Genomic DNA, 22,208 nt, shown 5'->3' on the forward strand with positions numbered 1-22,208 from the left:
TATTTTAAAATTCTTTTATTTCAGAATTGCTGTAATGTACAGACATCATAAAAAAACACACATACTGGATATTTTCCATGACATAAGAGCTGGAAATAAAGTTTAAGGGCAATTAGGAGAACTGAAATTGTCCCACAGATGTCTGAGGCTAGCTCCTCCTTAAATGTCCTTGATCACCTCCTCCAGTTCTTCCTTTGTGAACATGTGGAAATTTTGACCAGGCTGCACCGTGGCTAGCTGCGGAGAAATAGAAAGGGGTTAGTAAGTAAGCTGAGTCGGGCTTCTTGCTGATGGCCCTAGCTTGGTCAGAAGTGTTGGTGAGGCAGCTGTTTATTAGGAACTAAGGGATCTGCTGTCCTGGGGTATCCTTTACAGGCAGCAGGTCCCTAAAATAACTCTGACTCCCAAATAAAAATTCTCATTGACCAATTTTTCTATTTTGAGGTTAATCCACCACATAACAGTTATGCAAACTGACATTACTGTTACCTCTTAAAGTTACTTCAGTAAGCATTACAAAAGCAAAAACAGCATAGTACACAGAGCCGGGCCCTGCAGTGGTGGCACACACCTTTAATCCCAGCACTCAGGAGGCACAAGCAGGCAGATCTCTGAGTTTGAGGCCAGCCTGGTTTACAGAGTGAGTTCCAACACAGCCAGGGCTACATAGGGAAACTCTGTCTCAAAGCACACTTCCCCCCTCAAAAAAAAAAAAAAAAAAGCAAACGAAAAACAAAACACAGAGCTAGTACATTTGCTTTCAGCTAGATTCCTTTAGGGATAAATAACATTTGTGTGTGTGTGTGTGTGTGTGTGTGTGTGTGTGTGTGTGTATGTATATATATATAGGGGGTATTTTTCATTATATATGAATATATAATTGTGTTTTTAAAAAAGATTTCCTTAATGTATTTTATGCGCATGAGTGCTCTGTCTGCAGGCATGACTGCAAGCCGGAAGAGGACATCGGATCCCATTATAGATGAATGTGAGCTGGAAATTTAACTCAGGACCTTTGGAGGAGCAGTCAGTGCTCTTAACTGCTGAGTCATCTCTCTAGCCCCTAGGAGTGTCTTTAAAGTCCGGCCCAGCCCACAAAGATAGCTCAGGAAGTGAAGACACCTGTCACCCAAGTCTGACTGCCTGAGTCTGATCCTCAGATCCCGCTGTGGAAGGACAGACTGACTCTTTAAAAATTTTTCTCTAAGCTCATACAAATACCGTAGTATGTATGTATGCCTGCCCTTACACACACTACACAGAAAATAAAGCACGTGTACTCATGCATGCGTGCGCGTGTGCACAAACACACACTTGAACGTAAAAATCAAACTTAGGGTCCAGCATGCCCTAGGCAAGCGTCCTAACACTGGGCTATATTCCCAGCCCCCAAAAAATATACTTAAGGCACATTTGTAAACTTCCAAAATGAACTTGTGTGATATTGGATTACTTGTCCAGCCTGTGTCTTCTTTATTTCCTCACCTGTAAAATGGAAACACTAAAAATCCATAGAGCAGCAGTGAAGATTAAATGTTAATCCATGCAAAGTATTTAGGATGTTAAAAAGGACCAAACAATTGTTAGCAATGATTCTTTGTTAAGATATTTTCTCTACAGCTGTCTCTGTGGCAAAGATGGTTTTGTTTAAGGGGAGAATGAAGAGCATCCAGCAGCACTGCAAGAGGAAATCATTTTGGGTACCAGTAAACCCGCAACTGGCAGTGCAGACCAACACCTCCAACCAAAAGAAACACTACATTAAAGATTGAAGAGACAGCATAGAACCCCACGATGGGGGCAACCCTGACAAACAGGTGTTAGTTCACATCGGTCTCAGATGGCTAAAGATTTATTTGGTTTTTCAAGTTTACGCCAATGTGTGTGGGCCTGCATGACTTTATGGGCACGTGTGGAAGCCAGAGCAGGTGTCAGGTCACCTAAAGCTGGCATTACAGGCAGCTGTGTGCCATCCCATATGGGTTCTGGGAAACTAAGTGCTCTTAACTGGGCCCTTGTGCTTGTTTTAAATGTCATCTTTTCCATACCGTCTTTTTACATTTTAAAACTGTACACAGTGTATGTTGTACGTGTGAACATGTGTGTTCACATGCTAGTACATGTGTACATGGAGACCAGAGGACAAACTTGGCTGTTGTTCCTTGGGTGCTGTCTACCTTGTTTTGTTCAGATCCGAACTCTACTTGCCTGGGAATTCACCAAGTAAGCTGGCTGACTGATGAGCCCCAGGGAGTCGCCTATCTTTGTCTCCTAAACATTGAGATTACAAGCACATACCATCATGCCTGGCATTTTTACATGGATTCTGAAGATCAAACTCAGATCTCTGTAAGCATTGTACTGACTAAACTATCTCCCAACCCCAGTCTACAGCATTTAGAAATAGGATTAATTAAAAGTTAGCAGATAAAACTAGCACAGTCTAGTTCTATCGTTATTATTCTTTTTAAATAAGTAAAATTCAGAAATGGGGGGAAGACATCTAACAATCTGATCTGGGAAAAGATGAAAATAAATGCCTTCATCACAAAGCCTGTCTAGTAGATTCTTCCAAAAGATATATCCAATTACAGAAATGTCTGAAGAACTTCAATTATATTTTACTAATACATATTAAGCAATGTATTCTAGTCCAGACAGCCTATAAATGAGTTCTATTATTAAGGTACTATAACTATAACTAGAATTCCCACTTCTCTTAAGGTATCTTTACTTCTGCAATATCAGTGAGAACAGAGATGAAGTATCAGTAAAAGGAATCAAGACTACAGGATGGTTCTGTGAGGTCACTCATGTCCCAGGGGTAATCCTCCCAAAAGCTTACAGGAGCTAAAAACAGAAACTTGGCAAACTCTGAATAAAAAGATCCTATAGAACCAGGAGGGAAATGAAAACTAACAGGTTTTGAGCCCTGCACTGCCTTCAGGAAGTTACTCATCACTAGGCAAGTAAAAATAACCCATATAATTCACATAATGATATGCATTTACATAATGAATAAGACGTTTTATTATTTCACTCTACTCTTATAAAACCTCCATGAGGAATGTGCACAGATGTCTTCTCTCTTTATCAATAATCCATGTATATACTAGAGGTGCTAGCAAGCAGGACTTGAGCTAAAAGTCCTGCTCCTCACTTCCTAAGGACACCAGACGCTCTCAGTGTCACCCGACATTAGAACAGTGCTGAGTGTTTGGAAAGGAAGGCCCAGAGGTTCAGGGAGGAGTCAAGGAAGAGGACACTTTTGAGTTGTGTATTAACTGGACAATGAAGGAGAGGAAGTACAGGCTGGATGTACAAATGCATACAAACATGAATACAATATTTGCAAAACGAGGTAATTCTGTAAGGACAGGTGGAATGGAGGATGAGATGAAGAGGATACTGGCTCACATCTCATGCAGAGTTATAGTACAGCAGTTTAAAAATCTAGAACCTTAGCTGTGGTGGAACACACCTATATAAACTCAGCACTAGGTTGAGTCAGGTGACTCAGTGGCTGAGTATAGCCTGAACTATACAGAGAATTCCAGGACAGCCTGACCCACCTAGTAAGACCCTATTAAAAACAAAACAAAAAATTTAGAACTAAAAAAAAAAAAGACCTGGGTACAAATCTCAACATAATCATACAGCAGTCATTAAGTAGGCAAAGCTCCAGACTCTGGGAGGGTCTAGAGTGCCTCACTAAGGCATTAGAGACTAGGAGAGGAGGTCAAAGTCTTCTAGGCTTCTGCTGTGAATGATAAGTATACTGGCTGTTCTTATCAACCAGGATGAGAAATATTGGAAGGGGAAACAGTTTTTCTGGAAAGATAATGTTTAATTTAGGACTGTTGAGCAGGGTGACAGCATTAGATGGTCAGCTGAGAGTTCTAGAGCTGTCAGGAAATACTGACAAGCAGGAGTTACCACAGCAAGGGGCAGTCTTGAGAACTAAAAAGCGGAAATAAATGATAATGACTAAGGAATGAGTAAGGAGACATAAGATACTGAATACAGCTTCTGTTTGGAAAAATAGACTTAGCAATACAGTTATAAAACAGGCTCAAGGAATATCCCACAGCAGTAAAATCTAAGTCAACTGACAAGCCAGGTGCATGTCAATAAGCTGAGTCAAAGTACCCCACTTGTATGAAATTCTACAATGCAATACAAACCTACAGTTCTAAGAGACTACAATGGGGCTAGAGGGAACTTGGAAGAGGAGGATAAAAATGTTTGTATTGACCATGGTGGCAGATACTGAGTTATAGTTGTCAAAGGTCAATGAATTCCATACCTAAATGGGTTGATGTTACTGTGTATAACTTACACAGAAAAGTTGATTTCTTTAAAAGACAGGACACACATTAAGTGGAAGATGTTTTTGTTGTTTTTAGAGACAGGGTGTCACTATTGTTCTGTCCTACACAGACTGGACTGGTCTGGACTCCTGCATCATTCCTGTTTCTGCCCCAAGTACTGGGATTACAGGTATATACCACCATGTCCCACTTGTCTGTTTTGCTGAGATAGTCTTGTTATGTGGCCCAGGTTAGCTGGGAACTCAAGCATTGTCTCCAAAGGCTGAAGTTACAGGTGCGTGCTACCACCTTTTTCTTTAAATTTGTCTTTTCTCAGAAGGAGCATCTTGTAGAAGGGATGGATACAAGTGCCAACTGAAAACCTGACCAAGAGGGAAGAAAGGCTTGAGAGCTGTACCTCTCACATGGCTGGGGTTACTTCGGCCATCAGAATGGGAGGAGCATTTGAAGCTCTAAGTCTTGGGCCTCTTTTCCAAAGACTCTCAGGCTGAGAGCTGCAGCGGAAGAGCAAGGAGACTGAGAGTTGGAGGTCACTGTGCTCACTGAGCCCAGACACCATACTGACGGAACTAGGAGTATCTCTGTAGTGAAACTTGAACCAATCAAGTCCGAGAGCCTTGACTGAAACCAAGACTACATATGAATTTGCTGAGGTGCCGAGACTCACTCCTCCAGGACCAGAGACTATCAGAAAGGGCTGACATCTCCCCGAAGGGTCAACATCATCAGTAGTTATTGTGCCACACATCTCTGAGACTGCCGAGAGGAATAATTTAAAAATGTCTGTTAAGGTAAAAGTTGGGGTTGGAGAGACTAAGAGCGCTGACTGTTCTTCCAGAGGATCCGGGTTTAATGCCCAGCACTCACATAGCAGCTCATAACTGTCTGCAACTCCAGTTCCAGGAGATCTGATACCTTCACACCAATGCACACAAAATAAATCAGTGAAAATAATTTAAAAAAAAAAAAGTGAAAGTCACCAAGGAACCCTACAGCAGTAAAGAGACTACTGACACCACCAGGCGAACTTCAGAACCAGTGCTGAATCAATGAAGGCACAAAGCAGCACATGTTATACAATTCCACTTACATGAGATTCTAGGGTGTAACTTCAGGGCATTTCCCACTGGAAACACAGTAAAGCTCCTTTCTACTTCTGCTCAAAGATAAGCCAGGTCCCTACAATTCCTTGGGACTCTGCTTTCTAGTACCCATCTTTGCCCCTTTTGTGGCAGCCTCTGAAACCAACAAGATGCCAGGACTCTCCATACTTGCCTTTAGCTAACCAATCTTCCACCAGGGATTAATCCCACCACTCCACCCAGACACCCTGGTTGGTGCTGGTTTGATTTAATACTGACTTGTGATTTATAGCATCAGATATAATAGTGCTTTTCAAACTTCTTTAAAAACAGAAATAGCCCCATATTATATGTTCTTTATCTCGGGATAACCTCTCCTCTAGCCTGAGCCAGTACTTAAGCTTAGTCCAGCATTTCCCCCATCCTTCCTATCTGTAATGTCTTGTTCTTCAACAGCTCCCATTCTCCTTCATCCCACTCGGCAAATGACCTAACAATTCCTAGGCAAATACAGGATGTCTCTCCCTGTTTACTTCCAAGCCGACACGTGTACTCATCATTGCCTCCTTTTCTTTTTTCTTTTTTTTTTTTTTTTTGGTTTTTCGAGACAGGGTTTCTCTGTGGTTTTGGAGCCTGTCCTGGAACTAGCTCTTGTAGACCAGGCTGGTCTCAAACTCACAGAGATCCGCCTGCCTCTGCCTCCCGAGTGCTGGGATTAAAGGCGTGCGCCACCACCGCCCGGCCCTCCTTTTCTCCTGTCTACTGTGAACGTCCTAAGTAAGAACATACAGAACTTGACCTGTGGTCCCCAGTCTTGATTATTTGTCACCCCTCTATTCCACAACCCAGCAAAAGGAAAAAAGAAAAAAGAATTCCTGCTTGAGTTTTACTTTTTACAATGCTGAGGAGAGAACACTGTGTTAGGCAAGCACTCTACTGCTGAGTTGCACCCATGGCCCCAACCCTTTGATCTACTGCATATGCTATAATTCTCTTTCCTGGGATATATTTTGCCTCCCTCCTCCAGGATGCTTTCCTACTCTCATCACATGTTACAGAGAAATCTGTTCTTACAGCATTCAGAAGTTCCACCCACACCCTAATTATCTGCGTAGCCCTTATACTGCACAGCACACTGCTTAGCTAGGGATTGGATTTCCTATATTCTTTGCCTGCATCCGGCATACTACCTAAAACAAAGCTGGGGTCCCATATATTGGGGTCTCAAGAACAACGCTGAATTAATTTTATTTTTTGAAACACTGTTATCTGTGCTATTTTCACCTTTTTACAGTTTTCTCTACATTAATTTTTTTCTTGTTTCTTCAATGCTGCTTTTTGCTAATGTTAATCGGCCATAAGAAAGAACCCTGTTTTTCCTTCACTCTTAAATTCACTGCACTCTGGATCCCAGCGTGACCTCATTAATGCTGATTATTACTCAAATGCTATCAATGACCTAAAAGCAGTGCATGCAGAATGATTTCCTTGATCTACCCAGTCTTCACCAGTGGGAGCGATAGCACTGTCAAGTCACAGAAGAGCAGGAAAGTACCTCTATGTTCGTGGCGTTCAGCTTCTCCTCCATTACTTGTTTGAGAATGATGAGCGAAGACTTGATGGCTTCTTTCAGTGTCATAGACTTAAACAGAGTGAGATGAGCTGTTAGTGAACACATCCCTTTCTTCAGCCCTCTCCCCTCCTCGGAAGAAGCGGCTTCGCCAATATTAATAAACTTTACATCATATTATACATTATATAATAATATAAATATTCAAGTATATGACAAGTAGAATATACTGATTCATAAGAAAAATGTCTTACTTTGCGCTGCTAACTCCCACATAGCAAATGATCATTGAGAAAGAGAGAAAGGCCACACATCTCTAGTGTATACTTGAATTCCTTGATTTAGAAAATAACATAACCTGGGCAATATTCTAACAATGCCCAATTCACCTAAAAAGGCAATCCAATGATTCAGAAAATCCAGTTTTCATTTTATTTTACCTGTCTTTGGGTTCCTATTGCTGTGATAAACACCATGACCAAAAGCAACTTAGGAAGGAAAGGGTTTGTTTCCCCTTAGAGCTCTCAGGTCCCACTTTATGACTGAGGGAAGTCAAGGCAGGGAAAGAAGCAAAGGCTGTGGAGGAGTGCTGTTTACTGCTTCTTCCTCCTGCCTTGTTCTGTTTGCTTTCTATGGATTTTTTTTGTTTGTTTGTTTGTTTTTGTTTTGTTTTTCAAGACAGGATTTCTCTGTAGCTTTGGAGCCTGTAGTGGAACTAGCTCTTGGAGACCAGGCTGGTCTTGAACTCACAGAGATCCACCTGCCTCTGCCTCCCAAGTGCTGGGATTAAAGGTGTATGCTACCACCGCCTGTCAGTTTGATTTTTTTATAGACCCCAGAAACACCTGCAGAGATGGCACTAACCACTGTGAGCTGGACCCACCCACACCAATCATTACATCAAGAAAATGTCCTACAGAATTGCCTACAGGCCAATCTGATGAGGTATTCTCTCAACTGAATTTCCGCTTCCCACATGGCTCTAACTTGTGTCAGGTTGATACACATAAAGTTAAATGAATAAATAAGAGGCACCAACTAGGACACCGACCACACCTCATGTCCTCCACATCCAACATCTGTATTACCGCCAATGGCACTTATTGTGCTTTGTTTTGCAGCACTGAGCTGATACTGCAGGTCTGTGGCAACCCTATGGTGAACAAGTTTATTGGGGACATTTCTCTAAAAGCATAAGATTACTTTGTGTCTCTGTGCTATTTCTGACTAATTGTCACAATAGTTTGAACTTCAATTTTTTGTTTGTTTGCTTTTTTGAGACAGGGTCTCTGTGTAGCCCTGGTTGTTCTGAAACTCCCTCTGTAGACCAAGCTGGCCTCAAACTCAGAGATCCACCTGCCTCTGCATGCTGGAATTAAAGGCGTACACCTCCACCACCTGGCTTAACTTCAATATTATCTATCACCCTTCCCCCCTCTTTTGTGTGTTAATGTTCATGTGTGTGCAGAGTCATGGGAGGCAGGGTTGAACGTGCATGCATGTGGATGGAGGTCGGAAGACAACCTTAGATATTATTCTTCAGATACCTTTAAAAGTGGTTGAAACCAATCTCTCACTGGCCTGGAATTCTCTAGAATGCTAGGCTGCCTAGCAAGTGACCCCCAGTGATCCACCTGTCTTTGCCTCCGGAGCATTGGGAATACAAGCCTGTGCTACAGGATCTGGCTGTCCTCCCCCTTTTAATGACATGTGTCTCTGTGTGGGTATACACACGAGAGCAGGGGCCCACAGAAAGGGTGCCAGATCCCCTGGAGCTGGAGTTACAGGGAGCTGTGAGTCACCTGTCCAGTCCCCTGTAAGAGCAGTGTGTTCTCTAACCACTGACACGTCTCTCCAGCATTGCTGGCTTTTATTAATGAGGATTCTGGGTACCATGCTTACAAAAGAAGCACTTTACTAAGGAATATAGCAAGTCACCTTTGATACTGTTGCTGTAACTGCTCTGGGGTGCCACCAGCCTCACAGGCAATGCTAACGCTAACAAATGTCGCAGCTGTCTGACGGCGCTACAGTCCATCTACTCTGGGGCTTCTCTATATTCCAAGACACAATAACACTAAAATGAGGTCAATTCATAACTGTAATGACTTCCAAGGATACCAGTAAAGGGAAGAGACACATGCCCTTTTTTAAATCAAAAACTCACAGTGGTAAAGCTTAGAGTTGATCAAAGTTTGAGTTGGGCTGAAAGCTAGCCCTCTTGTGCTTAACAGGTAAGCAAGCTAGGAAGGGAAAGGAAAAGCCCTCTTTAAAAATTATTTTATTTGTGTGTGTAGGTACCCATGGGAGTCAGAAAAGGATGTTAGATCCCTTAGAGCTGGTGTTACTGGCATTTGTGAGCCACCAAATGTAGGTACTGGGATCTGATAGAGCAGTAAGTACTCTTAACTGCTGAGCGCCATCTCTCTAGGCCCAAGAGGAAATTCAAAGTGCTACTCCAGTGAACATGTGACTGGTAAGCAGAACAGTCTGGGTATGGTGGTGCACGCCCTTAATCCCAATACTCAGGAGGCAGAGGCAGGTGGCTCTTTGCAGAGCTTGAGGCCATACTGGACTACTCGAGTTCCAGGCCAGCTCCCACAATGGTTACACAGTAAGACCCTGTCAAAGAGAAAAGAAAGAGAAATTAAGATGGGCTGGAGAGACAGCTTAGTGATTAGGAGCATTTATTGCTTTTACAGCAGCCCTGGGCTCACTTCCCAGCACCCACATGATGGCTCACAATCATGTACAACTCTAGTCCTATGGGACATGACACCTTTTTCTGACCTCCAAGGGTACTGCATGTAAGTGGTACACAGACATACAGGTAAGACGATACACACAAAATAAAATCTTAGAGTAGGGGCTAGAAAGTTGGCTCAGAGATTAAGAGCACTGGCTGCTCTTTTAAAGGTTCTGAATTCAATTCCCAGAACCCGCATGGTGGCTCACAGCCATCTATAATGTGATCTGATTCCCTCTTCTAGTATGTAGGCAAACATGCAGACAGAATACTGTATACATAATAAATAAATCTTTAAAAGAAAAAAGGAAGAAAGAAGAAAAGTCAAACAGCTTTTTAAGAGCTGGTATGAAGTTTTAGTGACTGAACAATCAAACCAGTTACAACATTCCTTTAGACCAAAGACTACTTCCACAGCAAAGCTCTAACTTCTTCATCTCAACAAAAGCTGAGGTGAGGAAGCTGGAGAAAAGCTAGAAGCCAGCAGAGGTTGGTTCATGTGGCTTAAGAAAAGCCGGCCTTTGGCCAAGAGTAGGTGGTGCACACCTTTAATCCCAGTGCTCAGGAGGCAGACACAGGCGGATCTCTGGGAGTTCTCGTAACAGCAGATAAATCAAGTGACATCCAGGCTGCAGGGCTTTCGTTTCTAGTATCAGGGACTGAGCTCACAGCCTCATACATGCTGGACAAGTGTTCTCCCAAGGAGCTGTCTTCCCGGCCCCCTCTCCCCTCCCTTTTTATATTACATATGCTTAGCTGATGAAGCACAACAACAGCCTGAGCACTGATCCCAGTTTGGAAAGAAAATTCTGTGGGGAGACACTATTACACACCATCATATGCTACAGCAAATCTTTCATGAAGGTAACAGTTAATTGATGCCATAAACTCTCTTGTATCCCTTAAGAAAGTGTCACGGTCACCCCAACCTCAGCGCCATGGGAAAAGAATTAAAATAAAAAATAAAATAAAAAGTCTCTGCTAAAGGCTCAGATGACTATTATCATTTTTAGTAATAAAAAATTGTGGTTAAACTATGAAATCTTTCAAAGACATAATGGTACTGCACAGTGGTGGTTTAAATGAGACACGCTACCAATGGGCTTTAGTATTTGAGTACTTGGTCTCCAGTTGGTGGTACTATTTGGGGAGGTTTAGGTAAATATTTGCTGGAGCAAGTATTCACTGGGGGCAGTCTTTGAGAGCTTAAAGCCTCACCCTGATTCCAGTTTCCTCTCCCTGCCTCATGCATTAAGGATGTGAGTTCTTAACTTCCTGTTCCTGCTGCTATGCCTCTCCATCACGATGGACTCTTATCCCTCTGGAATTAAGCCCAAATAAATTCTTCCCTCTATAAATCGCCATAGTCATAATGTTCTACATAGCAACGGAAAAGTAACAAAATCAGAGAATACAGTATAATGTAGCCCTAACTTTTGTAATAGACTCATCTTATACCAAACCCAAAAATACCTTTTAAGCATCCCTACATCAGGTGTTGATGTGAGCAGATATCCTTATGAGAGCCACCCGGGGATATGCATGGTGGCCTTCAACCATATTCATGAGTCACAAAACCCCAAGCCTTCCCATTCCAGAAAGAAAAGTACCAGGTGCTCACTTGTCTTAATATCCACACTAGGCATTATCAACTGCTAAATGCAGCTGTGGAGATAGAGGACAACACTGCCTGGTCTACACAGCGAACACCAGGACAACCGGGACGACAGAGAGATCCTGTCTCCAAAACTAAAAAACTCAGTGGCTTCACTTCCAGCACAGACTCACAACAACTGGAAAGACAAGCTGTATTAATTTCACTCAAGAAAAGTACAAGAAAGAGACAAAACAACACCGGTAAATGCAGTTGCAAATGAGGAAAAAGATTAACAAGTATGATCGTTTTGCTAGAAAATTAGTGTTTGATGTCTTGCTTTAGGTTGTGAATCCAAGGTGACTGTCAAAACTTACAACAAAACTCTTCAGGCATATAGTTTTAATTACAGAGACGTTATAAGATTACAGAGACTTATAAAATGACAGTGAAATTTATAACAACGGTTGATTACCTTGTGGTAAACTTCTTGCAAGGAGCTCTGGGCACCTTCTGAAGCAGAGCCGATTGCTCGAGCATCACACTGTACAAAGGTCCCAGATGGGTCCATATGGAATCTGAAAAAGACAACAATACTTTAGAGGGAAGCATTTCATGCCACAAATGCCTCAATGAAAGAAGTCTGAGCGTTTCACCCTGCAGCCAGGACACACTGCTCAAGTACTGAGGCATAGTTCCTAAAACTTTTTGTTTTGAGAAAATAGTTCTTTTTAAAGGTCCTTACTACTGATATATGCATCTGCACACACAGAAATGCCACAATGAGACCCACTTTGTGTGCTAATCAAAAAATTCACTTAAAATAGTATTTTATTTTAAAAAAGAAGAAAATGTTAAGAAAATCTCTAGCAACTCAATGGACCACATTACAGCCTTTACAGGAGTCTTTGTGTTGGTTTTTGCTTTGTTTCTTTGTTTTGGGGTTTTCTTTTACATTTTGTTTCTGGTGGGAGGTTACAAGTGCAGGGAGCAGATTTAAGGGGTACTGGAGGTAAGTGATATTGGGAAGAATGATGGGAAATCCACAAAAAATAAAAGTTAAAAAAAGAAAAGAAAATCATCTTCCTCAGGGTCTTGGGAAGGAAGAACAGAGCAAGTAACCCATGGCACTTATGCACACCCAAGATGTTAACAGAATGACCATGGTACTTATAATTGTCTTGATCAATAGTCAATCTTATCTTTGACACAACAATGTGAGGATGAAGATCAGGTGGGAATAGCAATAAGGTAACTTCTAATTCTTCTGAGAATTAGCATTGCGTCTATAGAGGTTTTCCATGAATCCCTAAATTCTTGAATAAACAAAACAGAAACACAGACTCAGAAGCCCTACTTTTTCCTAAAGAGTGCGTCTTTCTTTTTACTTTTTTTTTTTTTCATTTAATTTATGTTTGTTTGTTTGCTGGTTGGTTTTTCAAGGCAAGGTTTCTATGTATCCCTGACTGTCCTGGAACTTGCTCTGTAGACGGGGGTGGGGGGGGGGTAGGGGTGGAGGTCCCTCAAACTCAGAGATGCCTGCCTCTGACTTGTGAGTTCTGGGATTCAAGGTGTGCGACACCACCCAGTTGTTTCTTTCCTTTTAAAGCAGAGTGGCTCAAGACTGGTCTGTAACTTACTACGTAGCCACGGACAAACTTAAACTTATTCTTCTGCCTACACCTTCAGAACACCAGGAATAAAGGCACTGGTTTTATGTGGTAGTGGGATGAAACCAAGAGCTTTGTGTATACTAAGCAAGCACCCTACCAACTGAGTTATGTTTCTAACTCTTTCTAACTCTTCAGTAAACTTCAGAGTTGATCTAAACGACTAGACCACACTACAAATCATAATCATCACCACTACCCTAAAGCAGGAAGGGTGGGAATGGTACTTACAGCTGGGGTCCTTTCTCATCAACTCCTCCAAACAACAATGCTACTCCAAAGGGACGAGACTAGAACCAAAAAAAATTCATTTAGAAGAGACTACAAATAACGAGAGTGGGGAAAACATGGGCAGAGGACAAATGCCCTCAGTACTACAGAACAGCAACCAGGCTCAACACAAGCATCAGAACTAACTCACCATGGCACCTGGATCTGCATCTTCTTCTCCAAACTGCAAAGCCAGATTGGACACAGCCTGGGTGACACTCTCCACCGTCATTGTCTCATTATAGGTGAACCAATGGTTCTAGAAAAAGGGCAAAGAATGATACTGCTTCCTTGGAAAAAGGAAACTCAAAACAGTCCACCACTTCTCTACCAAGTGAAAATTGAGGTTCGCATTCCTCTTCCTGTTTCTGAGACAGGGTCTCACTACATATCACAGAAGTAGAACTTGCAATCCTCCTCCTACCTTAGCCTCCCAAGGGCTAGGATGACAGATCACCTGCCCAAATCAACACCTTCTTGATTAATACTAGCCACTGAATACTTGGGACTATATCAGAGAGGGACAAGTCTGATTGCCAGATGCTATGGCATATGCCCGTGATCCATGCTATCAGGAGGATCATGAGCACAAGGTGAGGCTGGGCTGTACGCAGAAAGATCGTGTCTCAAGAGGGAGCAGAGGAAAACGAAGGCGAGAAGAGCAGGTGAGAGAGCACATGCGTGTACACACAGATAAGCTCTGAAAATAAGACAGGCTGCTAGCCTTAAAGACTAGGGCTGACATCTAAGAGTAAAGTGGCAAGTTCAACCTTCTAACAGTCAATGTTAGTAACCAAGTGTCAATTTTCCTCAAATACTCATCTCTTCCTGTTAGAGCTTATGTTAAATTATTCTTACATAAGTATGGAGAACAAGCATGCAAATAAAAGCAGAAATGTCTACCTTGCAATTATTTTTCTTCCTATACTAGCCTATTACAGTCAAACCAGATACCCATCGGTTTCTTTGTGATTTTTGGTTTTATTAAAGAAAATCAACATTCTTAAAAAGTCACCTGGTACAAATCATTGCTTACCAGATGAGATCAATTTTATAAGCCTGGCAGAAAAGGCCTTTTACTATGACCACATCCAACAGAAAGCCAATCAGAGGATACCGTGCATGCTTTACGTAAGGTAAACCTGGAAGAAGCTGACCAGAACCTGCTTTAAGCTGCAATGCCTGGAGAGCTAAATCCCAAGTACCCAGGGTTATAGCAGGGGAATCAACCCACAACGCTCCCAAGATCCATGTCTAATAGTAACACAGACACCTGCAATATCACCCAAGTAGCTCTATCATCATTAAACAAGGTGCACATGCATCACAGTAAAAAGCAGAGAAGATGCTGATTTACCTGTGTCTCCACTCTGGCTTTATCAATTAAAGTTTTAGCATCAGCAATTAGCCCACTCATGGCACAACCTGCAATGTAAAAGCAACAGTGACCAACCGGCCAAAACTTTCTAGAACTTTTCATCCACTAAGTAAATACTAAAAATCTGGCCTGGAACCACAGCAATCAACCTAACAGAATAAATGGGAAATGAAGACCACTGAGTACAGGTATAATGATCATACAATAGAAAACCAAACATGTTGACAGTAAGTGCAGACAGTAAGCCAGCCGAACACGAATGTCCACATACTGCAGCCTACAAGTCCCTGTACAAATCTTACAGAGCACAACACACCTAACATGGACTTTCATCATTATTAGCTTATCTGTGTGTACGTGTACAGTGTGTGTGAGAGTGGGTGCACATGTCCCACAACGTGTGTAGAAGTCAGAACAACTCTTGTAAAGTCAGTTCTCTTCCTCTCATCTTTTATATGAGTTCCAGGGATGGAACTCAAGTCACCAGGTTTATGCGTCACGTGCCTTTACCCACTGAGCCACCTTGCTAGCCCCATGATGCACTTCTGAGCTAAGCAAACACTACAACCAAACCTGAGAAGATGAAACTATCTCACTGTAGACTGCAGCAGAAGCCCTCAGGAAAACATCAAAAGCCTCTTCAATTCCCTATTCCAACAAACCAACTAGTTATTTTAGAGAGAAAGTTGCCTGATGGACGAACGTGCCATGACTCAAATCTCAATCTCAGTTTCTCTCCAAAGCTTCAGATCTATGAAGTCAAATGACTCTCAGTCCATCTAGTTGAATACTACTGTCTCAACTCATTTCCCTTGTTGGAACCCCTTTTCTTCCTTGGCCTTCACAACCAATCAGATCCTAAGTTCTCTTTTGGCTACTGCCTTCATTGAAAAATTTCATAATTTGGCTGATGACCAAATACTTGAACTACTAAAAACATTTCTTTTTAGAATGCTTCATGAATTTACATGTCATCTTTACACAGGGGCCATTTTGTTGTTGTTTTGTTTTTACTTTTTCGAGACAGGGTTCCTCTGGGTAATAGCTCTGTCTGTCGTGGAACTCACTTTATAGACTAAACTGTCCTCAAACTCAAAGATTCACTTGCCGGGGCTGGAGAGATGGCTCAGTGGTTAAGAGCATTGCGTGCTCTTCCAAAGGTCCTGAGTTCAATTCCCAGCAACCACATGGTGGCTCACAACCATCTGTAATGAGGTCTGGTGCCCTCTTCTGGCCTTCAGGCATACACGCAGAAAGAATATTGTATACATAATAAATAAATAAATATTAAAAAAAAAAAAAAGATTCACTTGCCTCTGCCTCTTGAGTGCTGGGATAAAAGATGTGCACCACCACTTCCTGGCTATATTAAAAATTTTCTTAACTATTAACTCCCCTGCCTCAATTCTCAGCCCCCATCAACCTACCTTCAAAACCGTCAGGAGACTATTCTAAAACTACTGGGGTTGCAGTGTCCTCACTGTTTAGACCACTTCCTAGCAATGCAAATGTCCAAGCCCTGTAGCAGGATTGGGGAGGGGGACTTTCTATTCTCTGACCTCCAGACTCGTCTCTTGCCATACAGACTTCACTTTCCAATCATGCTAAAATGTGAATACCCCGATATTTTACAGCAGACAGCTTTGCTTTTCTAAGGCCTCATCCATTTCCAGCCCTATTCTTATTTTTAGTTTTGTAACAGAACCTTCCCTAAATTGCCCAGATTAGCCTTAAACTCATTCTGAAACCCTGACTGGCTATAGTCTAGCTGCTCAGCCTCTCAGCGCTGGAATTAGAGGCCAGGCTTGGCAAACTCAACCATGATGGCTAATCTTCACTTTCTACTGATAGGGTTTAGAATAGGGGAGACCGATGCAATACCTCCTGGTGTGTCTGGGGCAGGTTTCCAAAGGATTAACAAAACAGGGAAGACCCATTAGAGTGTGGGTAGCTGGGCTGGGGGTTCAGGTAGAAAAAAATGGAAAAAGGAGAAAGCCAAGGACTAACACAAACAGTCTTCTCTACTGCAGGTCTCCTATGATGTAAACACAGATGTTCACAATGCTTTCACCATGATGACAGTGAATCCTCTGAAACTGTGAGCCGGCCAAAAGAAAGGTTCCTTCTCTTGAGTTGTCAGATCTTTGGTCACAGTGTAGAAAAAATAACTAATATCCATGATCAATGAGCCCAGATAAAACTCTTTTTTTTTTTTTTTTTTGATTTTTCGAGACAGGGTTTCTCCATAGCTTTTGGTTCCTGTCCTGGAACTAGCTCTTGTAGACCAGGCTGGTCTCGAACTCACAGAGATCCGCCTGCCTCTGCCTCCAGTGTGCTGGGATTAAAGGCATGTGCCACCACCGCCCGGCCAGATAAAACTCTTGTTTCTCCTTCATCTCCTCACTGATCACACTGCACCACACAAATAAGACTGCCTGTTCCTGGAAGACAAACACCATGTCTCCCTCTTGTCTATAGCCGTGGAGTCTAATATAGCGTTTTCTATCTTTGAATGAAGTGACATTGAGCTATCTCCAAAGGACAGTTGACCGGAGATAACAGCAGACATGATGTTTCAATTGTAAAATCTGCTTCTCTAGCTAACAAAGAGAATACTACGCTCCCACAGTTACCATGGCATTTAGTTCTTATGGTCTTTAAGCAATTAATTATTTTGCAAATACTGTATTAATTAGGTTGAGTAAATAAGATAAGCAAATTTGAATAGCCAACTACAACACAAAGCAGTAAAATGTAAAAGTACACATCGTTTAATGCTACAATGTCAAGAGCCAAAGCAAGAAAATTATACTGAAGACCAGAGAAAGGAGGCAAAGGTAGCTGTGAGAAAAACAATTAAGTCTAACACACAGGGATAGGGTTGATCTGGTCAACTGTTAACTCTTTGAACCTTAAACACTCCAAAGATCTTGGAGAATTATTCTTTCTCAGTGGACATTACAATTTTCCATACTATCTTGGCTCTAGCTTGCTTACTATCAGGGTAAAATGGCCATCACAGGAACTAGCTTAGGATCCAATCTTTTTGTATTTAAATATCATATTTGCCAATGGTTGGGTTATAGTTCAGTGGTAGAACACTTGCCTAGCACCTGAGTATGTCTGGGTTCAATTCCAAGCACTGCAGAAAGTAAAATACAGCAAATTTGAAGATGAAAAGAATTCCCAGTAGTAGGTCAAGCATAACGAGTCCTGAGGCTGCTCTACTGCCTCCCACCTTGAAGATAACAGGGAATCAGAAGGTAAGCATTTGCTGTATGAACCTCCCTTGGATCACAGAAGATTAACTAACCAATGCCAAATCTTCTCATAGCTTCCACTTATTACTTACCTATATGAGCATCAATCTCTACAATTTTCTCGATGCTGCTAGGCTCCATTAGTGGGGAGGTAATTCTCTTCTCCACAGCTAGACACACACCCTCTGATGTCTGGATACCAATGGCCGTAGAACCAAGCTAAAACAAAACAAGACAAACAAAAACAATGCTGCAGTTATAATGCATAGCTCAAAGAAATCTCTGCATACCTAGTATGCAGGAGAACAGAGAGCACCTAATAAACACTACACTGCTCTGTGAACAGCAAAAGCACTTACAGAATTCTGTACTTTGGAAGTGGAAGTCTGGGATGTGGGGGAGCATGGGAAGCTCCATGGCAGAGTGTTCACCTTGAATGAGCAAGGCTCTGGTTCAGTTCCCGGTACCAAAAATGGGGTGGGCATCCAATAAGGTCTGAACACATCTGAAAACTGACCTATGTTAACACTAATCCTGGGAGGAGGAATTCTAAAGTTCTAATCATAGTTTTTCTTCTCTTTTCTTTTTTGTATTTTTCCCCCTGAATTCATGACTTTTACCTCTGCTATGTATACTGGTCTGTCCAATAGGTTATGCTCCCCAAACCCATGTCATCTCTGAAAAAGAAAAGAGGAAAGGAGAGTGGGAAAAGAAAGGACCACCATCCTCACTCGGCACAGTCAGCTACTAACTTAATCCAAAGTCACCAGCAGTGCACACTACGGTACATTCACATCCCCGCACCGCTCCAGTCACCCCCTCATCACTGCGTGTCTCAATTCTGTCTGCACAATGAAGACATCATAATACCTACATCAAGAAAGTAGTACCTACCACATAATAAACAAATGTCGGTCCTGCTACATTGCCACCCCACTCCTCTGAGAAAAGATCTCATCATGTAACTCTAGCGGAGCTGAAATTTGTTATATAGTCCGGGCTTGCTTCTGCCTCCCAAAGTATGAGCCACAACCCTGTCTCATCTCTAGTCTCCTGCTCTGAATGTATCGCTTATTGATACATCGATTTAAAAAAGAATGCTATCTTCACTATATTTCTCTCAAGAACTTATACTCTCTGTATTGTCTGTAAGTTAAAAAACAAATGAGGCTCTCGTAATCACAATCTTTCACCTCCAACTTTATCACTCACTATTAATGGACAAACCCTTAGCACAGCTCAACCCTCAGCAACACTAGCCGTCTACCAGAACCCTCCCTAAAGCTGTCTCCTGTAGAATATACTCTTCCTTCTGCCTCTCCAAATTTATCCACTACTCAAAGCCTCAAGACCACGTTTTATGCCCTGGATCCCCGCTGTATCTTCTTAGTTCCATAAAACAATGACCCACCAACTGTGAGCATCAGATTTGATTAAGCCTGTTATGGTAAAAAAAAGACCCACAGAATTCCATGAATCTTCTTTAAAATTTAATTCGTTTTTATTTATGTGTTTCTCTGTGTGTATGTGCACTGTATGAAGATGCCTGCAGAGGCCAGAAGAAGGCATTAGATCCCCAAAGCCTACAATAATAGGCAGTTGTGAGTCACCCACAACTGAACCCTGGAAGAGCAACAAGAGCTCTTAACCACTGAGCCATCTCTCCAGCTCCTCCATGAAACCACACACAGAGCATGTTTAATATGTCTTTTGTTTGTTTGTTTGTTATTTGAGACAGGGTTTTCTTTGTGTCACAGCTCTGACTGTTGTGGAACTCACTCTTTATTCTAGGCTGCCCTCGAACTTACAAAGATTCGCCAGCCTCTGCTTCCCGAGTACTGGAATTAAAGGCGTGCGCCACCACTGCCCGGAGTTTAACACGTCTTTAGACTAAATGTTATCAAAATATTTCTGTCTAATCTCTGACATGAAGCAACTTGCAGGAGGAAAGGTTTGCTTTGGCTCAGAGATGGAGGAGATACAGTTCATAACACAGGAGGGCAGGGACGGTGACGGGAACAGGAGTGGCTGTTCACACTGCACAACCACCAGGAAAGAGCAATGGATGCTAGTGATCAGCAAGCTCTCTCCCCTCTTTTTTAATTTTATTGATTTTTATTGAGCTCTACATTTTTCTCTGCTCCCCTTCCTGCCACTCCTCTCCCAAGGTCCCCATGCTCCCAATTTACTCAGGAGATCTTGTCTTTTTCTACTTCCCATGTAGATTAGATCTATTTATGTCTCTCTTAGTGTCCTCATTGTTGTCTAGGTTCTATGGGATTGTGATTTGTAGGCTGGTTTTCTTTGCTTTAAGTTTAAAAACCACTTATGAGTGAGTACATATGATAGGTGTCTTTCTGGGTCTGGGTTACCACACTCAAAATAATGTTTTCTAGCTTTATCCATTTGCCTGCAAAATTCAAGATGTCGTCATTTTTTTTTCTGCTGTGTAGTACTCCATTATATAAATGCATCACATTTTCCTTATCCATTCTTCGGCTGAGGGGCATTTAGGTTGTTTCCAGGTTCTGGCTATGACAAACAAAGCTGCTATTAACATAGTGGACACATGTCCTTGTGGCACGATTGAGCATCCTTTGGATATATACCCAAAAGTGGTATTGCTGGGTCTTGAGGAAGGTTGTTTCCTAATTTTCTGAGAAATCACCATACTGATATCCAAAGGGACTGTACCAGCTTGCACTCCCACCAACAATGCAGGAGTGTTCCCTTTACCCCACAACCTCTCCAGCATAAGTTGTCACCAGTGTTTTTGATCTTGGCCATTCTTAGGGTGTAAGATGGAATCTCAGAGTTGTTTTGATTTGCAAGCTCTCTTTTTATGAAGTGCAAGATCAAAGCCCACAACTGTTGCCGCCCTCATTAGGGTAAGCCTTCCCAGCACAGTTAACTTATTGTGAAAACCCAGAGGTTTGCCTCTTCAGTGATTCTAGAACCTGTTAAGCTGACAATCTTTATTCACGAGTACATCATGTCTCATATATATATTTTACTCTCAAATGTATAAAATTCTAACTTTACTTAGAAGTATTATTAAATGTACACCAGCTTCTTATTTCATTTTGGGCAACTAATTTTGGTTTTGAGATAGGGTTGTCTAGGCTAGCTTCAAAATTATGATCTCCTGTCTTAGTCTTTCATTACCACCCTGGACCCCCACTTTTTAAACAAAGGATACATGTGAAACTATAGCAGATTGCCAAAACCTCTTATGTAACTAGTGAATGCCCTAACGTCTTACTAAGGATGCAAACTGAACACATATATAAGGTCCACTTCCTCCTCAAATCTGTGACTATAATAAAGGCCTTCTAAAATAAATAGACATAATCCCATGAGGACAAACAATGGAAGAGAGACTGTTTTAAGTTTGGTAGCTCATGCCTATAATCTCAACTACCAGGAAGGCTGAGTAAGGAGGATCAGAAAGTTCAAGGCTTGCCTAAGCTACATGAGTCCAAGGCCAGCTTGTTAATTTAGTGAGATTCTGGTTTTTTGTTTGTTTTCTCTTTTTAAGACAGGGTTTCTCTGTACAGCCCTGGCCATCTTGGAACTCTCTCTATAGACCAGGCTGGCCTTGAACTTAGAGCTCTACCTGCCTCTGCCTCCTGATTGCAGGGATTAAAGGCAAGCACTACCATGCTCAGCTAGATTCTGTCTTAAACTAAAACTGAGGCTACTGATTAATGGTAGAATACACACCCTAGACCATGAGTCCACTTGCCAGTGCTGCCAGAAATGAAAAAAGAAACCCATTCCCAGGCTACTTCTACACTAAGAGTTCTGGTGTCTTCTTCTGGCCTCTGAAGGCACTGCATACACATGGTATAAATACATACAAGTAAAACCACCCAAACACATAAAAAAAATAAAATTAATCTAAAAATAAAGTTTAAATTACTGCTCTAGGAAACTGAAAACAGATGGTATGAACCTTAGGGCCTGTTTCTTTTTAACACAATTTATAGAGCCATTTTAACTTTGACTCTAAAACTACACTGGTGCATGCATGCCCTAAAAATTAAAATTAAAATAATAACAATAATAAATACAAAACCACTGTCTAGAAAATTAAACATAAGACTTATGTGTTCCCTAATTGCCATAATTTTTAAATTTGGGCACAGACTGAACCTCGGACCTCTCATTGGCCAGGCAAGCACCCTACCACGGCGCCACACCCTGGCCACTCTACCAAGGCACCACAGCTACAGCTACTCACTGCACAAAACAGAACCAAATTCACATCCACTTTTAATATTTTCTAGTAAAGCAACTCTCAAATG

At 41.9% G+C, this 22,208-nt stretch overlaps 1 protein-coding gene across 1 annotated transcript in view; it reads right to left on the minus strand.

Moving 5' to 3' along the window:
• Window positions 1-22,208, minus strand: part of Psma5 (proteasome 20S subunit alpha 5) — a 29,261-nt gene continuing 7,053 nt past the window's right edge. The window contains exons 3-9 of the mRNA XM_041659175.1: window positions 17,994-18,120; window positions 14,621-14,688; window positions 13,415-13,522; window positions 13,225-13,283; window positions 11,799-11,901; window positions 6,969-7,055; window positions 1-237 (exon numbers count right to left, since the gene is read on the minus strand). Of these exons, the coding sequence (XP_041515109.1) occupies window positions 160-237; window positions 6,969-7,055; window positions 11,799-11,901; window positions 13,225-13,283; window positions 13,415-13,522; window positions 14,621-14,688; window positions 17,994-18,120 (630 nt within the window). The 3' untranslated portion in view covers window positions 1-159. The remainder of the gene's footprint in view (window positions 238-6,968; window positions 7,056-11,798; window positions 11,902-13,224; window positions 13,284-13,414; window positions 13,523-14,620; window positions 14,689-17,993; window positions 18,121-22,208) is intronic.

This window comes from Microtus oregoni, unplaced genomic scaffold (genome assembly GCF_018167655.1).
Source record: "Microtus oregoni isolate MIOR12 unplaced genomic scaffold, Mior012 000000F_ref0000247, whole genome shotgun sequence".
Classification (NCBI taxonomy): Eukaryota; Metazoa; Chordata; class Mammalia; order Rodentia; family Cricetidae; genus Microtus; species Microtus oregoni.